This window comes from Herpailurus yagouaroundi, unplaced genomic scaffold (genome assembly GCF_014898765.1).
Source record: "Herpailurus yagouaroundi ecotype Mexico unplaced genomic scaffold, PumYag 186, whole genome shotgun sequence".
In the NCBI taxonomy this organism is placed as follows: Eukaryota; Metazoa; Chordata; class Mammalia; order Carnivora; family Felidae; genus Herpailurus; species Herpailurus yagouaroundi.
In genome coordinates this window covers 48,621,608-48,648,802 of record NW_024412417.1, presented here as the reverse complement: position 1 = coordinate 48,648,802, position 27,195 = coordinate 48,621,608, and the positions used below count along the sequence as shown (strand labels likewise).

The window sequence follows — 27,195 nt, the reverse complement described above, 5'->3', positions numbered from 1 at the left end:
GAGGGCACTGAGGCCCCGTGACGTCACGTGCAGTGACCTCAGGGTGGTCCTGTGCTGTGGCTCTGAATGGTCTGTTGATGACCTTCAAGCCCAGGCAGAGCAAACCCTGGGTGGTCAGACATGCGGTGGGCCTGGCAGGGGACAGGAGAGAGGACTCCCGGGCCACAGAAGCTCAAAGCCCCTGAAATCTGGCTCTGTCACAGCAGGGTGAGTGACCTGTGAGGGCAGCAGCAGGTGGTTCCCCCCAGCACCCCCCATAGCTCCCCCATCCTCCCCCACCCCCCACCCCCCCACTGGCGCCTACTGAGCTCCCTGAGCTGTCCTAACCCAGGCTGGAGAGGCCTCCGCCCCCAGGACCGGCCACGACCTCCCCGCCCCCCCCCCCCCGCCCCCATCCTCACCGCCAGCAGCCTTTCCTCCCACTCCTTCTGGGACAGGGTCTCTTCAGTATGTTCTGAAACGACCAGTCATGTTGTCAGCCCGGCCCGCACCCATCGATAGAAGCAGAGTTCACCCAGAGCCTTCCGGGCTGGCCTCGTCCTGTGTTCAGGAGGACCAAGGCGCGCCACACCCCAGATAACTCCCAGGGGACACCCTGCAGGGAACGCCTTTCCCGCCTTGTGTCCTGAACCTCCGTGGGGGCCGTTTCTTCCACTTCAGAAAACGTGGTCTCTCCAACCCGGATGCAAACCGGCAGAGGAACACCACCCGCGCCCGGAGCCTCACCATCCAGGTGTTCCAGCAGCAGGGGGACGGTGGTGGCCCACCGCTGACCCAGCAGAGGGTGGATGTTACGATGCAGGACGCTCAACAGACGCAGCGAGGCGGCCCCGCGGCCGTCCCCCAGGTAGGGGTTGGAAGACACGGTCTGAGGGAAGTAAAGGTGGGAGCTCTAGACCCGAGGGGCCACCGTGCCCCGCAGAGCCGCCCTCCCGGGGAGGTGGAGGCAGAGACGGCTCTGAGACGCAGGTCCCCCCAACCCCATGGGGAGCACCTGCGAGACAGCAGGAGTCAGGAGACAGGGGGACCGAGGGGAGCGCCCAGGCCTTCCCAGACCCCCTCAGTGTGCCGTGGTCAGGGGACACGGCGCCACCGGCACAGAGCGCCGAAGCGCAACGCTTACCAGGAGTCTCGTGGTGATGGCGTAGGGTGAAGGGAGGGTCACTGGAAAGGACGGGGGAGAAACGCTCAGGGGGCCGCCTGCCCACAGAGCCCCAGCCCCTGACTGCACCTGGGGCGGGGCGGACTTGGGGCGGCTGCGAGGGTGGGGTCAGGCATCAGGGGTGGCACGGGGAGAGCAGGGGCGCACCGTTGCTGTCGTACTGGATGAGGAAGGCATCGGCCCCCACCTCCTCCCTCTTCTGGGCCAGGTGCACGAGGCTCCTGCAGAGCGGGGTCAGCGCCCCAGTGAATCGCACGGGGGTGAGAAACTCGAGCAGGTGCGGCCAGAGGACCTGGGGGCAGAGCCGGGGTCTGTCGGCGGCGCGGCTACAGGAGCTCCCACCAGGCGCCGGGGGGGCGCGGCAAGGGGGGGGGGGGGGGGGGGCGGCGAGCGCCCCTGCCCCCGCAGCTGCCCACTGCAGGGTTCAGCGGTCGCAGGGCCAGAAGGTCAGGAGGGGGGAGCGGTCACTCACAGAGGGGGGTCTGCACACTCACGTGGCTCATCCTGTCCACGGTGGTGCTGACCAGGTAGAGGGTGCTGATGCTGATGTCCCGCACACTGTCCGTGGCGGGCTCCTCGCTGTCGGGACCCGGCTTCTGAGGCTGGTGTGGGGGGGGGGGGAGGGGGCAAAGGCAGGCGCACGCATGGGGCCACCACCGCTCTACGCGGCTGTGGGCTCTGGGCCGTGAGGACACGGCCCGTGTGCGAACAGGGCAGACCCTGTCCGGCACCTGCCGGGGGCAGGTAACACACACTGCGCTGAAACTGCCCAAGGACGCGGGCTCGCCTGGCTGAACTCTCGTCCCCAGAATAGAGGAAACCTTGCACGTTCCCCGCCAGCCGCGGGCTTCGGCAACGCTGACATGCGTAGAAATGGGAGGGCCTTGGGGCGCCTGGGTGGCTCAGTCGGTTAAGCGGCTGACTTCGGCTCAGGTCACGATCTCACACTCCGTGAGCTCGAGCCCCGCGTCGGGCTCTGTGCTGACAGCTCAGAGCCTGGAGCCTGTTTCAGATTCTGTGTCTCCCTCTCTCTGACCCTTCCCCATTCATGCTCTGTCTCTCTCTGTCTCAAAAATAAATAAAGGTTAAAAAAAAAAAATTTTTTTTTAAAGAAATGGTTGTGGAAACAACAACCACCTGAGAAGACTCCCATTTTCTACCAAGAACAGGCTGCAACTTGCGCAGCCTGACGCGGCTGACGGTTCGGCCAGAGACGCCTGCTGTCCTCGCTGGTGAGATGGCGCCCCAGAGCCCAGCTCCCTGGGCAGGTTCCAGGCAGGAAAACGACCCCTGTTCTCTAAATGTTCTGTCCGAGCCTTCCGTCTGTGCTTTCAAATACCAAGAAGCAAGCACCGAACAGCCAAGAGACAGCAGAACTTCGACGACTGTAGCAGACCTACAGTCCTCACGCAGACATCAAAGGCCAAAAGCAGAAAAACTAGGGGTGCTTAGGCCTCGAATGACAATTTTTAAAGCATGTTCTACAAACGTAGATAGAACTTCATACTGAACAAACATGAACCACTTTGGAGGTCTGATCATCTGCTAGATCAAAAGGACAATCTCTCAACAATCTTTTTTTTTTTTTTTTTTTTTTTTAATGATTTTGCTTTTTTAAGTAACCTCCGTGCCCAGTGTGGGGCTTGGACTCACAACCCCGATATCAAGGGCGGCTCGCTCCTCCCGACAGAACCCGCCAGGTGGCCCTCCCAACAGAGTCTCAAAAGCAGGAATAAACCTGGTTAGATTCACAAGAGACAGTACAATAAAAGTACAAGTCCGCAGTGGCCGCAGAAAGCTACTCACCTGGACAGATTTTAATATCCTAAAGAAACCTTCAAATCCCCAAAACACTGGGAACTAATAGGCTACACCAGAGGACTTGATTCTCTCCAGCTTAGGCCCCACAGCCCCAAAGCGGCGGTGAAAATGCAGAGGCCAGAATCGGCCAAAGCAGCAGTGGACCTGGCCCCCCACAGGCCTGCGGGAGCAGCGCCCAGCGGGACCCCCTTCCCGAGGGCCGGCAGCATCCACTAGCGCGGGTTACACCCCGGCATTTCAACTTAACCACAGAGGCCCATGTGGGGACATACGTGTCCCCTCTGAGCTGACCTGGGCAGGCAGGTGGCTCTGTGGGCACGAGAGCCCAGGCCAGGGCGGGCTCAAGGCCGTGACACTGAGACCACCCCGTCATGCCTGCGTGTTCCTGCCGTCAACCTTGCTCTCCCTCGAGAAGAAACTTGGATTTGCTCGGTAACGCTTTTAACACAAAAGCCCCAGGGAGGACCAAGCGTCTGTTCTGCCTCTCTTCTGAGTGCTGGGAGCTAAGGAAGCGGGGCGCTGCGGCTTGGAGGCCCCACCTCAGACACAGGAGACAGGTGCTCGGCACGCGGACCGAGGCCCCGCGCACGTACCCACCCGCCTGCCCTCTGGCCAGGCCTGCTCCCAGGAGGCCGCCAGCTCGGGAGCCCCAGGGAGGGTGGGTGAGGGGCCCGCCCTTACCTCGGCCTCGGGGGGCAGCGCACACTGCTGCACGATGTACGCGACCATGGCCTCTCCTCCAGGCTGTTCCAGGTAGCCGTGGTGTGCCATGGCACTGATCACCTGCACCACTGCCCGCTTCACCTGCCCGGACCCGAGGGGGGTCAGGGAGGCGCCCCGAAGGGAGCCCTGGCCGGCACCACAGCAGTCCAGCCGGGAGGGGGGAAGCTCTCCCTCTCCTCTGCCTGTGCCCGCCCCTGCAGCCACACCTGTGCCACAGCTAAACGTGCACCTGTACCGGCACCCATGCCCACACGGGATCCGCCTCGGTGCCTCGTCCTCCCTGCCCCGCAGCTGCGCAAGCGGCCCTCCGGCCAGCCTGTGCGCACGCTCACGTCCTCAGGGGAGGGCCTCCCACCCCCCACACCTCCCCCTTTTCCTGGGCACTGGACATGCTGCTACTCTGGCTCTAGACATGCCTCCCCTCTGCCCCCCGCCCCGCCCCGGCGCAGGACTGCTGTCCCTCAGGGCGGGCACCTCTCTGGTGCTTCGGGGCGAGGACCCCGAATCTGCAGCTGTTTCCCAAACGTTCCTGGGATCGAGCCCGCTGCCCAGCCCCACCTCAGTGGCCCTGCCTGGTGGCTCAAAGGCACAGCCAGGTCACCGTGGCCGAAAACCCTCTTCCCCAGAGCCGGCACTCTCCCCGGCCCTCCTGCTTCTTCCTGTGGTGCTGCGGAGCCCTGGGGCACAGACCCTGCTCTCTAATGCCCCCTCCCTGGGGTCCTCAGGTCCTCACGACACCTCTCCTTTGCACGTCAGGTCAAATGTCACTGCCCTGGGCCTCCTTGGCCACTCACAGCTGTGTGTCATCCCCCGTTATACGTGTGCCCCGAGTGACTGTGGGAAGGGGCAGATGTGGGCGAGCAAACAATCCGGTCGCATAATGAGCGCTCGGGATGAATGCATCTGGCCACGGGCACTGTTGGTGGTACACGGTGTGGCCCTCTCAGGGGTGTCCCGGAGCAGCATCAGCGAGCAGGAAGGGATTCCAGGGACTGTGCATGGGAGTCTGGGACACGTGTGGCCTCAGTGGTTTGGGCTCCATTTTGGTAGTTTCTAAAATCCTCATGGAAGGTCCCAAAGAGCAGGCCTGACGATGGAGCCTGGTTAACCTGGTGTGCAGGAAGGGTCGCCCCTGCCCTCGGCTGCTGGGAGGTCACCACCAAGCCCGGGGACATCCAGAGTCCAGCGTCCTTGTTTCCCCGGGGCTCTGGGCCACACGGGATCGGCTCGGCCTCCCGAGGGGCCGGAGACTGAGGTCAGCCACGCGGGCAGTGAACCGGGTCTACGCGACGGAAACCAGATAAAGGCCTCGCACGCCGGGGCTGGGGGCTTCCCCGGTTGGCGACGCTGGTGCGTGCCATCACGTCACTGCCAGGGGAGCCAACGCTGCCCACGACCCCGCGGGGAGAGGGCGGTTCGCACCCTCCTGGGCCCTGCCCGGTGCGCCCCAACCCCTGGCTGATGGTGGTGTGTGTCCTTTCCCCGTGATAAACCTGACTGCGAGCGTGACGCCCCCCGGGGGTGCTGGGAGTCCTCCTGGAGGACGACCCAACCCGAGGGGGTCCGGGGACCACTGCCCCACTCCGTGTCTGGTTAACTGTATAAGGAGTAGGATGTGGCGAGTCAAGGACTGACCGCTCAGTGGTGTGCCCTCCCTCTGATGTCTGGGTGTGGCTGAGGGGCTGCTGCCTGGTCAGTGACACCTCCCAGCCCAGCCCGGCCACACTTCCTGCAGCTTCTCGCGGTGGAGCTCAGGCGGCACCCCGTCTACCTTGCTGTTGGTGTCCAGAAGAGGAAGCCTCATGGAGGAGAGAATAAAGGGCTTCTTCACTTCCATCTGAGAAGCTGCAAGAAACCAGCAGAGGGCTCGGTCTCCCCAGCACGATGAGGCTGGCCGGCCCGCCCACCCCCACAAGGCCCAAGACCTCATCAACAGGGTCCGGCTCAGCATGGCCCTCAGCATGGGGAAGGGACGGTGCCTAAGCACAGCCCGCCCACTTTCTGGGGGACAAATGACCTTCTTCCCAAATAACACTATTTTGCCCAATAAAAAGCTAGAAGATTGGTAATTTAGGGCAGCAGGCGAAAGAGTGTACTGAGTCAGGTCAAGCCAGGTTCAAGGGCGGGGCCTCCAACAGCACCCCAGTCCCAGCAGGCCTGGTAAAACCTGCAGGTGCACACATTTCCAGTTTTGCTCACACTGCTGGTCTGAGGACCCCACCTTGAGAAGCAGCAACATAACCCTCTGTTTCCTGATACACGTTTTTTAAATGTTTGTTTGTTTGTTTGTTTGTTTATTTATTGTTTATTTTTGAGAGAGAAAGAGAGAGACAGCGTGTGCAGGGGAGGGGCAGAGAGAGAGGGAGACACAGAATCGGAAGCAGGCCCCAGGCTCCGAGCTGTCAGCACAGAGCCCAACACGGGGCTTGAACTCCCGAACCGTGAGATGGTGACCTGAGCCGAAGCTGGACGCTCAACCGACTGAGCCACCCAGGCGCCCCTAAAGGTTTTATTTTTTTATTTTTATTTTTTCTATTTTTTTTTTCAATAACGTTTATTTATTTTTGGGACAGAGAGAGACAGAGCATGAACGGGGGAGGGGCAGAGAGAGAGGGAGACACAGAATCGGAAACAGGCTCCAGGCTCCGAGCCATCAGCCCAGAGCCCGACGCGGGGCTCGAACCCACAGACCGCGAGATCGTGACCTGGCTGAAGTCGGACACTTAACCGACTGAGCCACCCAGGCGCCCCTGGTTTTATTTTTAAATAATCTTCACACCCAATGTGGGCCCTGAACCCACAAAACTCCAAGATCAAGAGCTGTACGTGCTGCTAACTGAGCCAGCCGGGCGACCCAGGACGGCACTCTTCTTCCACATGACGACCCAGGAGAGAGGTCACTCCACTCCGACCCCTCTTGCACCATGAACCTGGGGCTCCCGGGCCGCTTCTGGCCCGGGCCCCTGTCGCACACGCCCGCGTCCAGCACCAAGCATGGCACCAGCCGGCTGTGAGACGGCGAGAGTGGGCTCCCGCGACGCAGTAACAGCAGGAGATGCGCACCACACATGCTGGGAAAACACGACTCCAGACCCAACTGCGAGACAAGCCGCCCCTTTGGTAAGAGGCTGCAAAGGACCCTCGTGCACGCCCAGCAGGACAGCAGAGCCGGAGCCACAGGAGGGTGGAGGAAGGTTACGCAGATGCTCGGGAGGGCAGGAGGCGGCCTGCGAAGTGGCCACCGGGGCGGAGAAGAGAAACACAACACGCAACCGGAGGCCTCGTGCCCTCAATGCGCAAGAGAAGCCCAGGCGATCGATGACGAAAACACAGGCAGAGCAACAGAAAAGTGGGCAAGAGAGCTGACCAAGCCCCCACCACCGACGTGTGATGCCACCGGACCCACCACCTGCTGGCCGGGGAGGTGGGGGACGGCAGCCCAGGGGGCAAAGACAGAGAGGGCCAGGCACCACAGACCCCCGTGTGAGACCCGGAGCCGACCGGGTGCCGTCGCGAACGCTGAGGGTCCGCACAAGTCCACTGGAGCCAGGACGTCCGCGCGGGATGGCAAGCCTGGCTCGGTCCAGGCTACGAGCTAGGTCACAGCACCGACGGCAGCCAGGGGACACCAAAAACATCCCACTGGGTGAGGGCGCGAGACGAAGCTTCTTGGTTCCCCCACGTGATGCTCATGGCGTGACATATCCTCGCACCGCGGGAGCGCACGGCAGGGGTGGGGTGCCGCTACGGGGCTCGGGGCTCGCAGAGGGGCCAGATGTCCCTGACCATGCATGTGCTCTGGGAGCTTTCGTTCACATTTTACATTCTCAGGAAAAGGTTACAAAAGAACAAAAAATGCAAACCACTCAATAGAAAATCGCACAGATTGTGGCAGGAAAAGGGATTGGGGTGGGGGGGACAACAGACCAGGGCTCAAGGGTGTGGGGACACGGCCACGGACTGACATCAATCCAGTGCCACGTCCCTGAGGCTCAGAACAACAGACGAGTATCAAAGTGCGAGCAAACACAATGTCCCCCCCCAACTTCCTGCCACGCAGATGACGACCCTTGACACAGTGCTGTCACCCGCAGCTTCGACGCGCGGCTCGAGTTTACGTGGAGGCCAGCCGTGAGCCAGGCCCTTGCAACATGCTGAGAGAGCAGCACAGAGCAAGGCAGACGTGGCCCTGCCCCCGAATAGTGTGTGTCCTAACAGGGGGGACAAGAGACAGAAGCAGATAATGAATGAGACCGTCACAAGCTGTATTAATGTCACACAAGGTACTGATGAGAGGCAGAGAAGCAGAGCGTCAACGGGGTACCCGGTCTGGACAGGCAGTCAGGGTCCGGGGGCCCTTCTGAAGGAGGCACATGTGAGCTAAGAGCCCGGCAGGGTGCAGGGGAGGGAGCCCCCCGCTCCAGGACGCCCGGGGTGGCTGAGCAGTGAGCTCACTACAGTCCGAGCAGGGGCTGCTGGGCAGCAGCGGAGGGGAGTCTGTGGTCAAGAGGAGGCGCCCTGCTCTCTCCACGGTGCTTGACCCTGAGTGACCAACATCAGGGCATTCGAGTAAAATTACTGGACTTTAGAAATAAAGAAGAAACCCTCTGGATGTCTGAAAACGAAACAAAACAATAAAAAAACCCCACACACGTCACACAAGAGGAAAGAAAATGAGGTTAACGTTGGCCTTGAACAAGAAGTGTTTGCACCAGAATAGACCGTGAGATGAATACGGTGCCCAGGTGAATCTGAATCTCAGATAAACAACAAATCATCTCTTAGTGCAAGACTGTCCCATGTAACATTTGGTGCATCTTGTTTTTATAAGCCTGGCAACTGTACGTCAGAAGAAAACAGAGTAATGACAAGGAGATGTGAACAAAGGATTTTATAATCATCAAAACTAAGTGTCACGTACCAAAAGCACAAATAAGACTTTATCAACACGAGCCTTCCCTGTGGACTCCGCCAGAGAATAGGCCTCGGGCAAGGAGAAGCATCCTCTCTGCAGCTGCCAAGAGGACAATGATAAACAAGGGCCGAGCAGGGGAGAGGACGGCATGGGCTGGCCGCCCGCCGGGACAGCGCAGACGCGGCCGCGGCACAAAGCCGTGGCACGGGGAGGGCGAGGAAAGCACGTGCAAAATACCCGCCATGCGCTCACCCGCATCAGTGGTGACAGCATCGGCCTCTAGGGTTAGTTACGTGTGTAACACGAGGGAAGACGAGGGCGTCTGGGATGTTCTAATTCTGCGCAGCTTGAGAACCAGATTCATGGGAGGAAGGAGATGCAGATGTGAGAGAAAAGAGTAAATGGAAAGACTCGCTCGTCTGGCTGCAGAACCGGAAACATCAGTACGAACTCCGGGCTTTTCTACCTTCTGTCTCTACCGGTCGCGCTATTTGGTCCCATCTCCTGAAAAGGCCTGGGAACGGTGACCACCCAGAAGTATCAAGCACCCGACTACTGTCTTTGAGGACAGTTTCTCACTGAGGACATAGGGCTTTTTGGAGAAATGGCTGATTCCAGGTCTGGGGCAAGAAATATCTAAGATGAGCCTGGAACACCAGCCGCCCAAGACCCTGAGGTCATGCCCAAGGACTCGACTCGGAAGAGGCTGACGTGATCCAAAGGTGACACAATGTGAGCATCACTGGTATGGATCGCACTGAACCGAAACCCATTAAATGTGTTAAAATCCATGAATGTGTAAGATTTTTTTAAAAGGGGCGCCTGGGTGGCTCTGTGGGTTGAGCGTCTGACTTCGGTTCAGGTCATGATCTCCCAGTTCAGGGGTTCAAGCCCCGCCATCAGGTTCGCTGCTCTCGGCACAGAACTGGCTTAGGATTCTCTGTCTCCCTCTCTCTCTGCCTCTACCCTGCACTCTCTCTCTCAAAAATAAATAAACATTTTTCAAAAAGGCTTGAATGGGGGGCTTGTTGTTTAATGGGGACCGTTTCCATTTTGCAGGATGAAGAGAGTTTAGGAGATGAGCTGCCCAGTGGGAACGGGATTAACGCTGCTGAAGTATACACTTGAAGATGGTTGGGGTGGTAAATTTTGGGTGTTTTATAACAATTATAAACAAAATGGCCACAGTCCAAAAAGAGACATAAATGTACATATCAACTTTTTTAATGACTAAACCTCGGGTGTACATGTCAGTGATAGATCATCAAAACTACAAGGAAGTAGTTACTATACAATCAGGAGAACTTACTTATCAGGTGGGTGAAGAGGTTCTTACTGGAACAGGAGGGTGTAGGGAAGGGCTTCCGCAGTGACGAGTTCAGTTCGAGAGCCCTGATTATAAATACAGAAGTGTTTGTATTTTTTTAAAGTTTATCTATTTTGAGAGAGAATGAGTGGGGGAGTGACAGAGAGAGAGAGAGAGGGAGAGTGAGAATCCCAAGCAGGCTCCGCGCCGTCAGCACAGAGCCCGACGTGGGGCTCAAACCCACAAACCGTGAGATCATGAGCTGAGCCTAAATCAGGTGTAGGACACTCAACCAACTGAGCCACCAGGTGCCCCAGAGGTGTTGGGTTAAAACGGGCTAGTGGGGCGCCTGGGTGGCTCAGTCGGTTAAGCGTCCGACTTCAGCCAGGTCACGATCTCGCGGTCTGTGGGTTCGAGCCCCGCGTCGGGCTCTGGGCTGATGGCTCAGAGCCTGGAGCCTGCTTCCGATTCTGTGTCTCCCTCTCTCTCTGCCCCTCCCCCGTTCATGCTCTGTCTCTCTCTGTCTCAAAAATAAATAAAAGTTAAAAAAAAATTAAAAAAAAATTAAAAATTAAAAATTAAAAAAAAATTTAAAAAAAAAAAAAACACCAAAATGAGCCGTTAAGTCATATGTTTATATTCCGTGGTTTCTGCCTGTGATCCATCTTATACCGAAAAGATTTTTTTTAATGGAGACGAGCAGTCTTGAACAGAGTTGAAGGCGGTGCACTCCCAGACCGGAAGACCTTCTACGAAGGCACAACGATTCAGGGCGCGTGCTGTTGGTGTGGGGAGGTCCGTGGGACAGAAGAGTCCCTGGAAGACACCTGCTAACCCGTAATGTCGAGTCCCTACTCTTAGTACCTTGGAACGTGATTTTGCTTGGAATAGGGTCCCTGGAGGTACGATTCGTTAGGTCAGGATGAGGCCACACTGGAGTAGGGTGGGCCTTTGCTCCGGTACCACTGTGCCCTCACGAAAGGGGAATCTGGGACACAGGCACACAGGGAGGTGCCTGCAGGGATGAAGACGCAAACGGAGGTCAGGGCAGCGCCGCCACAAGCGGGGCGATGCCAAGGGCCCCCGGGAGCTCCGGAAGCTGGGCGGGGGCCCGGGACAGGTCCTCCCTCACCCTGCTGGCACTCGGACCTCTGACACCGTGAGACAATACACCGTGGCTCAGGCACCCAAGTGGCGGTACTTCGCTAAGGCAGCCCCAGAAGACCAGTACGTCCAGAAAGCACTAGAATGACGGGGAAAGGAAAGTCTGCACAACAAGCAGTGCTGGGGCCACGGGGTGCCCATGTGAAGATAAGTCTTCGCTCCCTGCAGCTCACACCATCCCCAAAATTAATTAGAAATGAATCAAAGAACCGAATGTGCGAGTTCAAACAATAAAGCTCCTAGAAGAAAAGAGAGAATCTTCACGTCCTCTGGAAGGGCAGAGTCTTCTTAGACACAAAGGTGCCGACCCCAGGAGGAGGCACACCCCATCTACACGGATCTGACAAACGGTTCATAGACATGACCATAAGAAAAAAAAAAAAAACCCAGTTTTAAAATGGGCAGAAGACTTGGACCAAAAAGATATCTGAAGGCCAACAGGCACACGAAAAGATGCTTACCCACTCTACTCTTAGAAAATTCCAGCTCGAGCCGTGGAGAGGCACCGCTATCACACAGACACCAACACGGTTTAAATGAAGACTCCGGGCCACGGCCGGAGCGGGCCGGGAAGCCGGGGTTGCCGCAGCCTGCCCCCGCCCCATGTACTGCGCAGGGCTGAGCGTGACTATCGGGTAAAACCATATGGCCTTTCCGGGAATATTAAACATGCACTTGTCCCATGGCCCCGAAATTCCACACCTGGAGGTATGAGCACACACGCCCACACACTGGTCCGTCCAAGAATGTTCACACCAGCCTTCTTCATAATCTCCCCAAACCGAAAACGATCCACACCCACTAACAAAAAAACATGTTTTACTCACAAGACATGACGGAATATATCTCAAAAATATCATGCTTGGTGAGAGAAGATGGACACAAAGGTCACCTGCTGTAGTGAACTCATTTACATGAAATCCCAGTACAGGCAGAATCAATTTAGGGTAGAGGTGCTGCTGTCTGAAAACAACCACGAGGAGACGCTGGGTTCCGGAAACATTCCACAGTTTGAGTAACGGTCACGTGCTTGAACAACATGTAAAATGTCACCAAGTTGTACACTTGAGATTTGTGCATTAAAAAAAATTTTTTTTTAATGTTTATTTATTTTTGATACAGAGACAGAGCATGAGTGGGGGAGGGTCAGAGAGAGAGGGAGACACAGAATCCCAAGCAGGCTCCAGGCTCCGAGCTGTCAGCACAGAGCCCCACATGGGGCTCGAACTCACAGACCGTGAGATCATGACCTGAGCCGAAGTCAGATGCTCAACCGACTGAGCCACCCAGGCGCCCCGAGATTTGTGCATTTTACTGAATGCAATTTGTTCTCAATATTAGAAAGTGAAGTTCTTTTTTTTTTTTAATCTTTTTTTGAATGTTAGTTACTTTTGAGAGAGAGAGAGAGACAGAGTGCGAGCGGGGGAGGGAAAGAGAGAGGGAGACACAGAATCCGAAGCAGGCTCCAGGCTCTGAGCTATCAGCACAGAGCCCGACACGGGGCTTGAACCCACGAACCACGAGATCATGACTCCAGCCGAAGCTGGGCGCTCAACCAACCGAGCCACCCAGGTGCCCCTAGAAAGTGAAATTCTGAAGAAAAAAACAAAACAGGAACTAGAGGCCAAAATACTTTAAAGCATTTGATGTAAAAAGTACAGAAGGCAGGCAAAGAGAACACAGCACACCCGACAGGGCGCTAAAGAGGAGTCTGGAAACAGCTGAGTATCAAAAGCCTGTTAAAAAAATCCCAAGACAAGATAAGATCGGAAACTACGTACCGAAAGGGCACCTCACAGACGTGGGCAGAATATCGCCCCAGAACAGCCAACACAGTCGATAAAATTTCTGGATTTAGAATAAAAAAATAAAAATCCTTGGACATCCAGGCAAAACAAACCAAATCGCTTGCGAGGAAAATGAGCACCAGATTTCTCAGTGACAGTAACCGAGGCTAAGGGACAATGCAGCAAGGAAAGAAAGCGAGAGGCAGGAACCTCGCGTGCAGCCAGTCCGACGGAACGGCAGAGCCCACCCACGCAGGACACGGCTTCCCAGACCACAGTGCCTGGGAATCCAACTACGGCCCCAACTTTTTAGTCATATTACAGCATTTTGCTTCTTTAATTTTTTAAATGTTTATTTACTTTTGAGAGAGAGAGAGACAGAGAACGAGTGGGGAGGTGCAGAGAGAGGGGGGGACAGAGGAGCCCAATGCAGGCTCAAACTCTTGAACTGTGAGATCATGACCCGAGCCGAAGTCGGACGCTTAACTGACTGAGCCACTCAGGCACCCCTAAACAGAATGGCTTCATCCACTAAGTTGAACATATGCGTACCTTACAACATGAGACTCTACTCCTAGGTGCACACTCAGCTGAATGTGCACAGGACAAACGTCACTGGTAGCATCGTGCATGACAACAGATGCCACGGGACACAGCCCGTCACCTGCCTGCAGTGGGGCGGTGGAGCATAGACTGACCCCCTGGAACACTTCACGGAAAGGGAAGGAGTGGGCTACACCACACGAACACGTCCCACAGAGTGTCGAGGGCCGGAAGCCAGGGACGAAGTAATTCATGTGCTAGGATCCTATCTGCACCACATGTCAGAAGTCGAGCCGGGGCTCCGGGCCTGCGGGGCCGGGCCGGGGCCTCACAGGCTCGTCAAGCTGAACGGCAGAAGCGTGTGCTGTTTGGTACGGGGCTTGCACTTCAAAATACAAGTAATAAAGCACACTGACGCCAGTAACTCTCTAAGGTATGGTACAGAGTGAGAAAGCGTGCTTTTGAACGGTGTCATTTGAGACTTAGAAAGTCTATTTCTTTACACACACACGCACATAAATGCCCAGAGAGGGAACCCACAAATAAAACCCATGAGCGCAAGAGAGTCTGAGAGCACAAAGGCCGCGGAGCCATTGGCAAAGGACGGGCAGCGCCCTCAGTCGCGGGGAAGTCCAAGCATCTGAACGCACAGCAACCGTTGCGCCTGCGCCCAGTCCCGCCGCCAACACGGAGGCCACGGCCCGAGCGGCAGGCAAGTCCCTCCACCTCCCTCACCCTCAGCTTCCTGATCAGTGAAACCAGGCTCGTGTGGGGGCCGCGGGAACCAGGGGAGGGTGCACTCCACCGTCTGTGTGGCCGCCACCGTCCTCCGAGGTCAGGAGCCCTCCCCCACGAGTCGGCGCGCTGCTGGCTTCGCGGCACACTCTGGGCCGCAGCCCCGGCTGCCACCGTCCTCCCGTGTCCCTGCCTCTTCCCAAGGAGCATCGTTCCAAGTTCCATAAGATGTGCCCCGGGTCCACAGGCACTGTGTGTGACCAGCACCGACCCACAGTGAACCTCACGGGACAGGGGTCAGCATACGTGTTCCCTAGAGGGCCAAGCAGAAGCTATTTTAGGCCAGGGCGCCTGGGGGGGGCGCAGTCTGTTGAGTGTCTGACCTCGGCTCAGGTCATGATCTCACGGTTCTTGAGTTCGAGCCCTGCGTCAGGCTCTGTGCCGACGGCTCGGAGTCTGCTTCGGATCCTCTGCCCCTCCCCCACTCACACTCTCCTTCTCTCCCTCCCTCTCTCAAAAATGAGTAAACATTAAAAAAAAAAGAAACAAAACTATCTTAGGCTTCAAGGAACATATGTGACCTCTGTCATATCCTTCTTTGCTCTTACGACCTGTTAACATGAAAAATCCACTCACAGTTTGGGCTGTCTGAATGCAGGCTGCAGGCATACCGTGGCCCATGGCCAGTGTTTACCGACCAAAACTTATGGAAAAACACAAGCTCGGGTGTGAAAAATGTCCAGGCTGTTGCTGGTTAGATTAACCTTAGAAGCAGAAGGCTGAACCCTTCCATGTGACTGTGAGGGAGCCAGACACACACAGATCGCAAGGCACTCTGCAGGACAGCCGGCCCGCACCCTTCACAGAGCCCCGCACCCAGGACACAGATCACCAGTGCGTGTCCCTGACCGGCACCCGCCCCCCAGGGGCAGTCGTGACAGACAACGACATCAGGCCTGGGGGTGAGCGGCCAGCGCCTGGCCCAGCCCCAGCGTCCACAGCCACCTATCAAAGGCCAACGTCCACAGATCGGAGCAAGATCCTTTCACCCAAAAGATGGTCACTATCTGCCTCTTTCAGGCCCTGCCCCACACTGGCCACTCACCAGCTGAGTTGATGACGTGCCTCACGACCTGCAGGGTGCCCACGCGGGTCCTCTCGTTGTTGGCATCGAGCTTGGGCAGCAGGAAGGCCAGCAGGCGGTCAGGCGAACAGCACGCTGCCGGGCAAGCAGAGAGCCAAATAATCATTTGTAATAATCTTTGCTCCCTGCTCACTGTTGGCACCTGCAAGCCCCGGGGTCCTCCCGGGGGCTGCAGCCCACACACCGAAGCCTCCTCACCTCCAACCCATGCCCAAAGCTGCCACCACCCCCTGCACACGAGCGGTCCACCGGCCCCCCACGTGAGCAGACGTTCGTGTCCGCAGATGGCCCCGCGTGGGCTGCCGGCTTACCCAGCACAGTGAAGCAGCGTAACACCTCCTTTCGGTTGCTCACCACCAGAGGGCTGGACGACTCCACGGGCACACAGATCTGCGCCAAGGGACAGACGGCAGCAGTTACAGGGGATGCTGCCGTCTCCCAAGGGCCCAGCTAGCCGGGAGGGAAGGTCCCTCCTACGGTACCCAGGCCTCATGGCCTCTACCTCCCCCACGGCCAGTCGGCTCGCTCCGGCTCTTTCTCATGGGGCTACAGGGATGCACTTGCCCCCGTGGTCAGAGGCCCTTGGGTCTCCGGGGAAGAGAGTCTCGGCCCCTTCAAGCCACCTTTTCCCACCAGCAGCCAGGACACAGCCTCCCACTTCCTTTGGGCACAGGCAGGAAAACATTAATCTCCAGAATACAGAAAGTACTAGAAACCAAAACACCTAGCGTTGGTTCATCCAAAATTATTAAAAAAAAGAAAAAAGAAAAAAAAGACCCACACAAAACAAAAACAAAAACTGAAGAAGCTGTGGGCAGATGTGTCTTTGGGGTCCCCTGCATCCCAGCGGGTGACATGGAAGGTCCCCCCTCCCCCACCCCCAGCATCCCAGTCCCCCTGGTCACAGTCAAGACAGCAGGGCCTCTGCACAAAAGGCTCAATGGCAATTCTTCGGGACAGCCCATCTTACAAAGAGGTGACCAACAGTGCAGAGCATGTCCCCAGAGCCACAGGCCCCACCCCAAGCTGGACCCTGCTAGCTCTCAGAGAACGGCGGGGAAGGTGGGTGCAGGCGCTGGCCCCAGGGCTCGGCCCCAGGCTCCCGGGCACCTCCTCGTTATTCCCGTTGTGGAGACTCAGGGGGTCCCAGAAGGCACGGCAGCAGCCTCCCACCTGCTCCCCGGGAGCTCTCCCTCCGGGGAAAGCCAGCTGCCGAGCGGCCAGAACACTCAAGCGGCCCAGGGAGAGAGCCACCAGCCAGGAAGGAGGCCTCCGGCACACGGCCAGGTGAGGGCACCATCGTGGAAACAGACCCCCGGCCCCGGTCGAGCCTTCAAGCTGTGACCACGGGAGGCCCCAAGCCAGAACCGAGCAGAGGAGCTGGGCCTAGGCCCCTGGCCGGTAGTGACCGTGGATAACAACGGTTGCTGCCTTAAGATGCTAAGTTTTAGAACACTTGGTTACACAACAGAAGAGGTGCAAAGGGTAGTCATCTGGAAAAAAAGATAAAACTGGACTCTCGCTGTTTCCCTAAAATAAATTCCAAATGGATTAAACTATACAGGTACGTTGGAAAATGGGAGAATCTGAAAAATAGTTTGCAGAATTCAAAAGGCTTTTCTAACTGTAAGAAAACCTACGTTAGAACGTAACAGACAGACATGTAATGATGTAAAAATTAAATAATTTCGCACGGCAGAAGATATCATAAATGGAGTCAAATGACGAAGGACAAAGTAGGAACAAGAACTTTACGTGAACGATAAAAGACCGTCAGTAACTGCTACAGGTCGATATGGGAAAACCCAAAACCCAACAGAAAGACAGACACGAAGGGACAGCCCTAAGAAAGGCGAGTATCTCCCTTCTCAGCTGTGGTCTACTTGTGTTTCCCCTTTAACCCCTTCTCCACAGACCATCACTCCTTCTTCCCCACAGGCTCTCTTCTCAGCTAGGCCCACACCCACGACTCAGAGAACACCCTGGCTTCCGCACTACTGGGCTGGACCATCCATCCCGCTCTTGCTGCCTGCAAGCCTCAGCAGACCAGAACCCCCGTCCCTGCCATACCAGCCCCATCCACAGTGCGTCCCCAGGGCCCCTGTCCCCAGCGCCCCTCCCCCCAGCATACCCTCCTGTACCCGCCCCAGGAGCCCCAGCCTGCCCCGTCTCAGGTGCGCCCCCCCCCCGCCCCCCCCCGGCCCCCCCCCCCCCCCGGCCCCTCCACGTCCTGTCCCACGGTGTCCCCTGGTCCTGCCCCCTGCGCATCCTACCTGAGCGTGTAGAGCAGCCAGGAGCGCGTCCAGCTGGGCCTCCAGCGTGCGGCTGCCCACGCTCACCGCAGCCTCAAGGATCTGGCCCAGGCTCTGCCCAAGACGGGGAGGAGAGAGGCCATCGGGCCTATGTCAAACCCCCCAGCCCCACCTCCTGGCCACAAAAACCCCACCTCAGGGCTCAAATAAGGAATCCCTACCTCTACGTCAAGAACAAAGACAGGAGGAGAAGGCTCAGAACGGCGGCATGGACTTAGGGTAAGGCCAAGGTGAAGGTGCCCTGGGCAGGGCAGGGCAGTGAGGAGAAACGTGCCTGGGCCCCACCCACCACTGAGTCCAACAGCGCTCTCTGTGCTTCCCCTCCCGGGTGTCCACACCCTCCCACCTGAGCCAGGTGGGCACCGGTCGGTGGACAGAGCTCTGCACAGGCCGCGGCGTGCAGGCGCGCACCTTGGACACGTGGAAGGTCTCGGCGTGCTTCCTATAGAGGGCCAGGACCCCCGGCAGCAGCTTGGGGAGCTGCTCCTCCAGCTTCTCACTGGGCAGCAGGTGGCTCATGGGCCCCAGAGCCTCCACCACGGCGAGCCGGAGCTGCGAGGAAACGGCAAATGATGCTCACGTCCAAACCAGCACGGCAATGCTGGGAGGTGCCCCGAGCGGAAAGGCAAGAGGCCTTCACCAAGAACCCAGGGTCGGAACGAGGAAACCCCGGGTACCCTGTGACCAGGGGGTCTGAAAGGGGTCCGAAGGCAGAGAGGTCAGAGTGACCACGGCCAGGGTCTGGACGGTGGCCAGGCCGGGGAGGCCGTGAAGGCAACACCCACAGGGGACTCGTCACGCCTCAGCTCAGCCCGCTACCCGGACGGTCCGGGAGCCTCCGGGCAGAGTGGGGTCGGAGGGCAGGAAACAAGCCATATTCTGGGAAGACCTCACACAGGACACCTCCACTCCCTGAAGAGGCTCCCACCTCCCGAGCCGGGGTGGGGGGTGGGGGAGGGGACACGGACCGGGCACCGGGAAGCATGTGTCCATAGCTGTCTCCACCCCGCTCCCCGCAGTCCCCTCCCCCAAAGCCTGCAAAACGGCACACGAGGCTCAGGCCTCGTGGAGGTGGGCCGAGCTCAGGGGTGGGAGACGGCAGCCGGCAGGGTGAGGCCACGGGTTCCGACAGACTGCAGAGGTTGTACCTTGGCCTCACGGCTCTGTAGCCAGTGGTTAAAGAGGATGTCGTAGGCACTGAAGATGTCAGTGGCAAAGGTGTCCTTCCTGACCGTGGGGTCTGGGGCTTGGTCCAGGTTGGCCAGGTACTCCAGGGTGCTCTCGCTGAAGTGCTGCAGAGCTACCACAGGCCGGGTGGCTGTAATACGCCTGCACCGCCGCCCCTTCTAACGGCCGGCCCCCCCCCCCCCCCCCCGCAGGACACCTTCCCGAGACCGGGGCTAAGTGCGGGGCTCCGGGACTATGCCGGCATGAGGGTCCCTCCACATCCACGTCCGTCCCAGAATCTCAGGAAGGGACCTTTTCTGGGAACGAGGATCTCTGCAGGGATAACTACATAAGATGTGACCGTGTCGGGTAGGGTGGGCCGTAAATCCAACACAACCGTGTCTCGGGAAGAGAGCACACAGACCACAAAGAAGACGGCAGAGTGACAGCAGGGCACAGTCTGGGGCCCACCTCTAGATGCTGGGGGAGGGACAAGTCTCCCTCTGAGCCCCCAGGAAGGGCTCCGAGTAACACTTTGATCTCAGGCTTCTGGCCTCCAGAACCGTAAGAATACGTTTCTCTTTTTCTTTTTTTTTCAAAGATTTTATTTTTAAGTAATCTCTACGTCCAACGTGGGGCTCGAACTTACAACCCTGAGATCGAGAGTCACTCGCTCCACCGACCAAGCTGGCCAGGCGCCCTGCATTTCTAAGTGGCACTGTGTGACAGCAGCCATACAGAACTGGCACAGACACCGACGTCCCCAAACGGCCTCGGTTCACAGCGCCCACCGCGAGGCAAAAAGAGGAGGTGCTGTGCCCACCTCACCCCTCACAGACAGACACAAATAACGCACAGTTTGCAAGGGTCGCTGTGCCCAGAAGTCCCGGGTGCAGGGGGCGTGGGAGGGCACTGAAGGTGCAGAGTGTCGGGCTGAGGCAGGGCGGGCCGAGACAGTGGTGTCTACGAAAGTGGCTGTGCTTGGGGACATCCAGGTGGGCAAGTCTGCGCACAGATGAAGACCTACGAGTGGTCAGCAAGGGCTGAACCCGGGGCCAAAGGAAAGGACAGGGATAAGAGGAGAGAGGCGAGGCCAGGCCCCTGTCACGCAGCCCTGAGAAGGGCAGGGTAGCGGAGGAGCTGGGGGGGTGGGCGGGGCACTGCACCAGCCCCTGCCCAGCACGGCTCTCACGGCTCTCACCCGGGCCACTTACACAGCTAACTTCTCAGCCGGGGCTCCCCAGTCCGACAGAGAGAACAAGCCTGATCCCTGTGTGTATGTGACAGCAATCACAGCCACAAGTTCCCAAGACACAGAAGCTAAAGAAAAAATTTTCTGAGGAAGAGAGAGTTCACATGTGTACAAGTGCTCGTGCGAGCAGGGGAGGGGCAGAGAGAGACCGGGAGAGAGAATCCCAGGCAGGCCCCACACTCGCTGCGGAGTCAGATGTGGGGCTCGATCCCATGACCCGGGGATCGGCACCTGAGCCAAAATCACAGTCGGACACTCAGCCGACTGAGCCACCCAGGCGCCCCAACAACTTTTAGAAGAAAATTGCCTCCCGGAGGGAGCACTCCTGTGCCACCGGCCGCCCTTCTGCTTAGGAGGGGCTCTTGGAGGCTCCAGCCCAGGCAGACTCCGGCCCCACCAGAGCACGAGGAGGCCTCGCGTCCCCACCTGCCGCACGGCCCCTGTTGCTTGGAGGAGGGACGCAGCCCCGGCCCTCTTCCTCCCTGTCCGCCCGACGCTCTGGCCTCCTTGAGCTCTGTAGTCAGGAGGCCGCTCACGGACCTGCGTCTCTCAGCACCTCGTAGCGAGGCGTTTCAGGAAAACAGGCCACTCTGTTGCCGGAGTGGCCGGAAGCAGGAAGCGAGCCCCCCAGGTTGTTGCCAGGTTTTACTTTTTAATCCGTTATGCACACACACGTGGGGTAGAAGGGCAGTTCTCGCATACTGGCCCCTCTCCTCCAGAAGCGCGCACGGCTGGTCTTCCCCCTGCTAACAACGCCGGGGCGGCCGGCTCACCTCATACCAGCTTCGTTTCCCTCGGGGCCTTCGGCTTCTCCGGGCAGGGGTCACCGGCCAACCTCTACCTCCTGCCGGCACCCCGGGTCTCCCCCGGCCACGCCCGACAGGGCCGCGCCACTCAGACAGCCGTGGGCAAGGTGCCGGCGGGGGAGAAGGCCGTCCCATTCCTCTGTGTCCTCTCGGACCACTTTCCCCACCAAAGTGTCTTGGTGTGGACGCCGGGAGGTCCCTTCCTTCTGGAAGCCGCAGCTCCGGGGCATCTGTTACTTGAACGAGGCCTCATGGCCTGGCCTGCCACCCCTTCCCCCTCTGTCTCCCGTTTTCCAGGTTCGCATTTTTGCTCTATTTTCTGGGACATTCCTCGACCTTCTCTTCCATTCTCGCTGCCATCTGTCGTCGCTTCTCTGACCCCGAGAAGCTCAGCTGTACTCCCTGAATGAGGCTACTTCCCGGCAACACGCCCTGCTCTCACCTCACCCCCCGAGGGAGTCGTCATCATGCCTGGTCTTTTGTGCCCGTTCTCTTCTCCCTGGACTGTCTGCTCGCCCAGGTCTTGGAGCTCTGTTTATGCTGCTGCCGCCGTCGCTCTGGGAGACGCCGGTCGCGGGCAGCAATCCGGGGCCGCCGTCAGCGCCACACGGTGTGGGCAGGCTGCCCGCGCACCGGCTGTCCGGGGGACGCCGTCTCCACCTCCGGGCGTTCTGGCTCTTCTCCCTCCAGCCACAGCATCAGCAGACGCGACCGGGAAGGACCCTGGGGCACCAACTTCTGTTCGTGGCCCCGGGCCAGCAGACACGGGAGGCCTCGGCCCACTCACGGCCCACCATGCCAGCGGGAAGGGCCGCTCTCTCCTCCAACGGCAGGCGGGGGAGCGTCGGTCAGCGGAGAGCGCCGCGTGCCCTGCAGACAGCACGTCCGCCGCAGAGCGAATGCTGCTCACACGCGATGGACGCGGACGCGGTAAAAACCGTCAGTGGCGTTAGAAGGGTCGGTTCTTCGGCACCTCGGGCCGGCCCCCCCGCTCGCGGCCTCGGCAGCTGCAGGGAGGAGCTGCGTCCTTCCCGAGGAGTCCTCGGCTGCGACGCGGGGTCTCCTTACTCCCCCTCCAGCCTGGATGCGCCGTCCTAGGTGACCTCCCAGCTCCCCCCACCCCTTGCTTCCAGCACCTGCAAACACATCCCCACGCCCCACCTTCTGGGTCCTGCTCTGCCATCCAGCCCGGTGGGAATCCCCGGCTCAGCCGTCCCAGGACCCTGACGAAAATTCTTGTTACCCGAAACCAGGTCAAGGAGGGTTCCTACAGTTTAACCCGGGGAGTCTGCCATCACCCGCGGTGGGAGGAGCGCGTGAGAAGAAGACAGGAAGGAGGCCGTGGCAGGGACAAGGGACATGGGAGCGAGGGGCCGTAAGGACGGCCGGCAGGAGCTGGAGCCCCTCCCCGGGGCCCCAGGATCCGAAGCCCCCGCGAGCGGGGCGGACGAGGGCCCCGGGCTCCAGTATGCTGCTGTGAAAGGCCCCAGGCGCCCCCAAGTACATGGCAGGGAGTGGGGCCAGCAGGCCGGCCGGCAAATACCCGACAAGCCCTCAGCTGAGCTCCAGGTGCCCTGACCCTGTCCAGTCACCACACCCTTCCCTTACCGAGGACCCTCCTAACCGGAGCCCTGCTCCCCACTCAGTGCCAGGGCTGCGGGCGTTCCAGAGGAAGCCACGCAATGTGGGCGCAGCCGCCCACGGCACCTTCCACGCTTCAGGACCCTCTGCCCTCCTCCCAACAGGAACGCCTCCCTTGCCTCGAAGGGCCCGCCGTGAGGAGCCATCCCCCCCACACCCCCTCCACACCGTGCACGGACCCCGCCCTGAGAAGCCGTCCCTGCTGAGTGCACAGAGGGCAGCAGACCCGGGAGGGAGGGGAGTAAGGACCCCTTTCGGAGATGCCCAGTACTGAGCAGGGAGAGATGTGGGAAGTCTCTGCGGCTCTGGGGAGGTTTCTTCCCGCACCCCCGCAAGTGTCCCGGCCTCGGGGAACCGCACTGTGAGGTACAGGGGCCCCTGCCAGCGGACAGAAGCAGCCGGACGCCCGGGCCGAGTCCCCGCCTGCAGCAGTGCCCACCCGCCCACACGTCCGCAGTCACCCAGGGCCGCTCAGCCCTCCTCCGCCGCCCAGAGGACTCATGACCCTCCCCAGACCCAAGGGGTGGGCAGGCGGCTCCCAGCCCCCGCCCCGGAGACCCCATCTTACCACAGCAAAACGCCACCCTCATCGTATCGTGCTTGGCCATGCCCAGCATGGGGAGCATGGTGCTCAGGATGGACGTCAGGAAGGGCACCATGCCGAACACTGCAAGATGGGGGGGGGGGGGGAGGGGCGTCAGGGAACCCCCGCCTCACCTGGCCTGGCCGCAGTGTGCCCGCCCCGCGCCCCCAGGCCACACGGCCTGGGGCGGGTGGTGGAGAGGTTCCCCCCCCCCCACTCGCTCCGAATGCCGGTGGAGGCAGGCCAGGCGGAACCTACCGTTGGAAGCCGCCAGGTTGGCGAGGGTCTGCACGACGAAGTAGTGCGGCAGGGCCCCAGGCTGGAACTTGCTCAGCACCTCCTCCATCACCAGGCCGATGAACTGCTTCCCAACAGCCACCAGGACGTTGCTGGCAGCCTGCTGCCAGTCACACACCAAGTCCTGTACCCCCCGCCCCGAAAACGTGCACTGATGCCCCAATCAAGCAAGGGACACAGGACCTCACCCTGAAATTGCCCAAGAAGCAACAATGGGACGTCGTGCCCTGTTCTCAGGCTCCCCGTGAGCACCTGCTAGAGAACTCTCCCAAGCCCCCCCCCCCCGGAATCCCCTGCTCCCCCCTCCCCCCAGGAGCCGAGCACCTGCCCCCTCCACCTGCAGGGAGAGGAAAGTGCTGCCACCGGGAGCCGGCCCCACGCAGAGCCTGGCAATGTCCTCCTCACGCTGGGGGGCCGGCACCGGTGCCCTCGCATCTGCCCTGAGACTTCCAGAAGTTTGTCTCTGCTCCAGCTCCACCTCTACACTTATGGGCGGGCCTCCCCATCCCAGCAGGGCACTCAGTGTGCAGGAAGGGGTGGTCGGCCCAAGGCAGCCAGATGCGAGCCCACGTTCCCAATGCGCTCGGGTCAAAGTCCTAGGAAAGAAGCTCCCCTCCCCGAGCAGGCAGGTGCCCCCCATACCTTCACCCTGGTCATCTCGCTGGAGACCAGGAAGATGACAGCCCTGGCCATGTCCTTGTCCAGGTCACTGATGTGACTGCTCACGACCGTCTCCATGGCCCTCAGGATCATCGTCCGGTAAGGATGTGCCAACTGACCAGAGAAACCATCGAGGAAGGTCCTGGAAGGGGAGCTCGCACCCAGGCAGCCTGCTGACACCTGCTTTCTCTATAGGGGTGACTCAACTCACAGTCACCCCTGGCTGCCCCAACGCGGGAGGTCAGGGCACGCCTGGCCACTCCTCATGCCCCCAGACTCTCGGGGCCTCGCACAGGAAAGGACCGTGAGAAGCGGGTGAGGGCACGAGGTCGTCAGCAGGTGCCAGGAGTGTTCTGTGCAACACCCGCAGTGAACAGATGGTGGCCCTCGTGCTGTGGCCGGGGTCTCCGGGCCAGAAGCTCTCCTGCCCTGAGAGGTCCTATCACAACAGAGTTTGCTGCCACCAGGAAGTTTTGGGGCTCCCCAGGGAGACCGGTCAGAGGAGACTGCTTGACAGGCCCTCTCCTTACTCAGGCGCGCCCCGCCCCGAGGGGGCCTTGTCTGTCACACCCCTCCCCACGCTTCTTCCGACCTGACCTCGCCCCAAGGGCTGAGGCTGGACGGTAAAATGACGGTAAAATGACGGCACTGCCGGCCCTGTCCTAGGGTTCCTCCCCTGCTCCGGGTGGGCCCTCCACCCGCCCAGACACAGTCCTCGTCGGCACCTGGCAGCCGTGGCCCCACCTGGCACTCATCCTCGCCTCAACTGAGGACGTGTGGTGACGGCTGGGAGCGGGGTCCGGGGCCAGGAAGCCAAGGTGCCTCGCTGCAAGGACGGACTGCAGCAGAGGTGAGGTGAACAGAGCAGGGCGCAGCCAAGGGAGAGGCTCCATCGGGTCAGGAGCCCCGGGGCGCTCACAGAGACCGGAGGGGAGGGCAAGAAACAGGCAGGGGGCAGGGAAAGACCAAGACCGGCCTTCCCGTGAGGACCTCCCGCCCCCAGGAGCGGGGCATCCAGGTGGAGGGGGGGCCGGCACACACGGCAGCACGTGGTGCCCTGGTCTGTGCCGGGACAGGACTGAGCCTGGGCGACCAGAGGAAAAGGGGCCAGAAAGACAGGCGACTTGGGCTGGTGGAGGGAGCTCTGTAAAAGCAGGGATTCCCTCCCACGGAGGCCACCAGCAGCCTCCTGCACTGTGGGGCCCACCCATGGGCACGATCTTTGTTCCTGAAAAGAGCCAACGCAGATGGTAAACACCTCTAGATCGACGAACAGATCCCACGAAACCTGCCTCAGATTCCCGGGGGAAAGCTCCAGTGTTAGCTTTTGTTCTCTGGGTGACAAACTGCGTCAAAATTCATTTGACTGCATACACAAAGGTTTTTCCCAGGCTCTCGACTCTATTGCATTCGTCTCTACGCCCGTCTCTCTGCCCCGTCTCTCTGCCCCGTCTCTCTGCCCCGTCTCTCTGCCCGTCTCTCTGCCCGTCTCTCTGCCCCGTCTCTCTGCCCCGTCTCTACACCCGTCTCTCGGCCCCATCTCTACGCCCGTCTCTCTGCCCCGTCTCTCTGCCCCGTCTCTCTGCCCCGTCTCTCGGCCGGTCTCCACCGTGGTGTTCGGCTCCAGCGGCCCTGTAGTAAGCCTTGAAGTCAACGAGTGTGAGTCCCCAGCTTTGTTCTTTTTCAAGACTGTTTTGGCTGTTCAGGATCCCTTGAGGTTTCGTCTGACTTTTAGGATGGCTTTTTCTATTTCTGCAAAAACCATCCCTGGGATTTTGATAGGGATCGCAACAGTCGCCTATTTTTAAAGAAAAAGGTTTTCTGTTTCCATTTTACATTGCTCTTAAAGTTCAATGGGCAGAACACTAGCCCCATCAGAACAAGATGTAGTGCTCCGCGGCACGCGGTGATAAAGCCACGGGCCTGTCACCCGAGCAGGGCGGGAACCGCGCTGGGGTGGCGCAGGGACCGGCCGGCCCAGAGCGGGCGTGGGAGATTTCCGGCTCCACACTCTCACGTGCTGCCAGCGAGCCCGTCGTCCCGCCTTCCCCCCAGCGCTGACCGGTTCTGCTCAAGAAGAGCTGCTCGAGAACCTGCGCCGGGTCATCTGCAGGAAGGACCTTCGCCACGGGACGCAAAGGTCGGACAGTCACCACATGGTCCCGATGCATGAAGTGACTACCAGCACCTGTCTAAGGTCCTGACCTGGGTCAGTGGAGGAGTCAACTCGCTGCCGAGCACGCTGGGATTTTAACCCCTAGCAGAATAACTCAGCGCCAAGTAAACTCTCACACAAGTCTCTCTCTCGGAATAAATACACAAACATGTAAAAAACAAACGAAAGACCTCCCTTGTCTAGAATCTCTAGATGAGGTTCTAGAGAAAACCAGACATGAATGCATGAAGTTGAAACCAGCCAAAAAAAAAAGAGAACAAACAGAAGAAAACCTTTAGTTACCAGTTCAAAGTTTGATTTTACTATTGCTACAAACGGTCTCCCAAAATGCCTGTGCTGAAACCTAACCCCAAGGTGACAGTATTGGGAGGTGGGTCTTCAGGAAGCGAGCAGGTCAGGAGGGTGCAGCCTCAGGGGTGCAGCCTTCTAAAGAGGCTCCAGAGAGCTCCCTCCTCCCTTCTGCCGTGTGAGGACAGGGTGAGGAGAAAGCCGCCTATAAAGTAAGAAGCGGGTGTCCACCGCACACAGAACCTGCCGGCACCGTGATCTCGGACTCCTGGCCTCCAGAACTGTGAGAGACCCAAGCCTGCTCGTGCTGGAGTGACCCTGACCGACCCAGACGACTACTTCTGCCTCTGTTCCGCCAGCCACTTCCCGCCCATGGGCCTGAGAGCCACCGTGCAGGGACGGTCTGTCCCCGTGTGCGCCCCGCCCACCCGTCCAGGGAGAGTCAGTGGGAGGTGAAACCCCATAACGCACGGTGTGAGGATGCCAGGCAGGTGGCAAGACCTGGGGGCAGGGGGGGGTGGCGTAGGGGCAGAGAGAGGTGCCTGGCGAGGAGCTCAGTCGAGAGGACAGAACTTCCCACTTCATATACTTTTACTGCAAACACGCAAACATGAAAGGGAGAGCTTTCTTCTTAAAGTGATGAAAGAAACCAAAAAGGCTGGAAGAAGTGCAAAATCCTAGATGAGCTAGAAAACGGCCAGAAGGAAGCCCAC

At 59.3% G+C, this 27,195-nt stretch overlaps 1 protein-coding gene and 1 long non-coding RNA gene across 4 annotated transcripts in view; both read right to left on the bottom strand.

The window, feature by feature from the left end:
• Nucleotides 1-27,195, bottom strand: part of MROH1 (maestro heat like repeat family member 1) — a 47,247-nt gene that overhangs the window by 16,173 nt on the left and 3,879 nt on the right. For all 3 annotated transcript variants that reach the window (XM_040494737.1, XM_040494738.1, XM_040494739.1), the window contains 15 exons: nt 24,001-24,132; nt 23,320-23,482; nt 23,047-23,145; nt 18,761-18,912; nt 18,024-18,164; nt 17,574-17,666; nt 15,612-15,690; nt 15,262-15,375; nt 5,478-5,551; nt 3,665-3,787; nt 1,657-1,764; nt 1,310-1,454; nt 1,124-1,164; nt 727-868; nt 402-454 (listed from right to left, as the gene is read on the bottom strand). In XM_040494737.1, coding sequence (XP_040350671.1) covers nt 402-454; nt 727-868; nt 1,124-1,164; nt 1,310-1,454; nt 1,657-1,764; nt 3,665-3,787; nt 5,478-5,551; nt 15,262-15,375; nt 15,612-15,690; nt 17,574-17,666; nt 18,024-18,164; nt 18,761-18,912; nt 23,047-23,145; nt 23,320-23,482; nt 24,001-24,132 — 1,659 coding nt within the window. The remainder of the gene's footprint in view (nt 1-401; nt 455-726; nt 869-1,123; nt 1,165-1,309; nt 1,455-1,656; nt 1,765-3,664; nt 3,788-5,477; nt 5,552-15,261; nt 15,376-15,611; nt 15,691-17,573; nt 17,667-18,023; nt 18,165-18,760; nt 18,913-23,046; nt 23,146-23,319; nt 23,483-24,000; nt 24,133-27,195) is intronic.
• On the bottom strand, nt 19,377-23,031 carry LOC121043138 (uncharacterized). Its single transcript, XR_005796702.1, has 2 exons — nt 19,994-23,031; nt 19,377-19,822 (listed from the first exon to the last, which is right to left on the bottom strand). It is a non-coding gene; the product is annotated as an uncharacterized LOC121043138 (long non-coding RNA).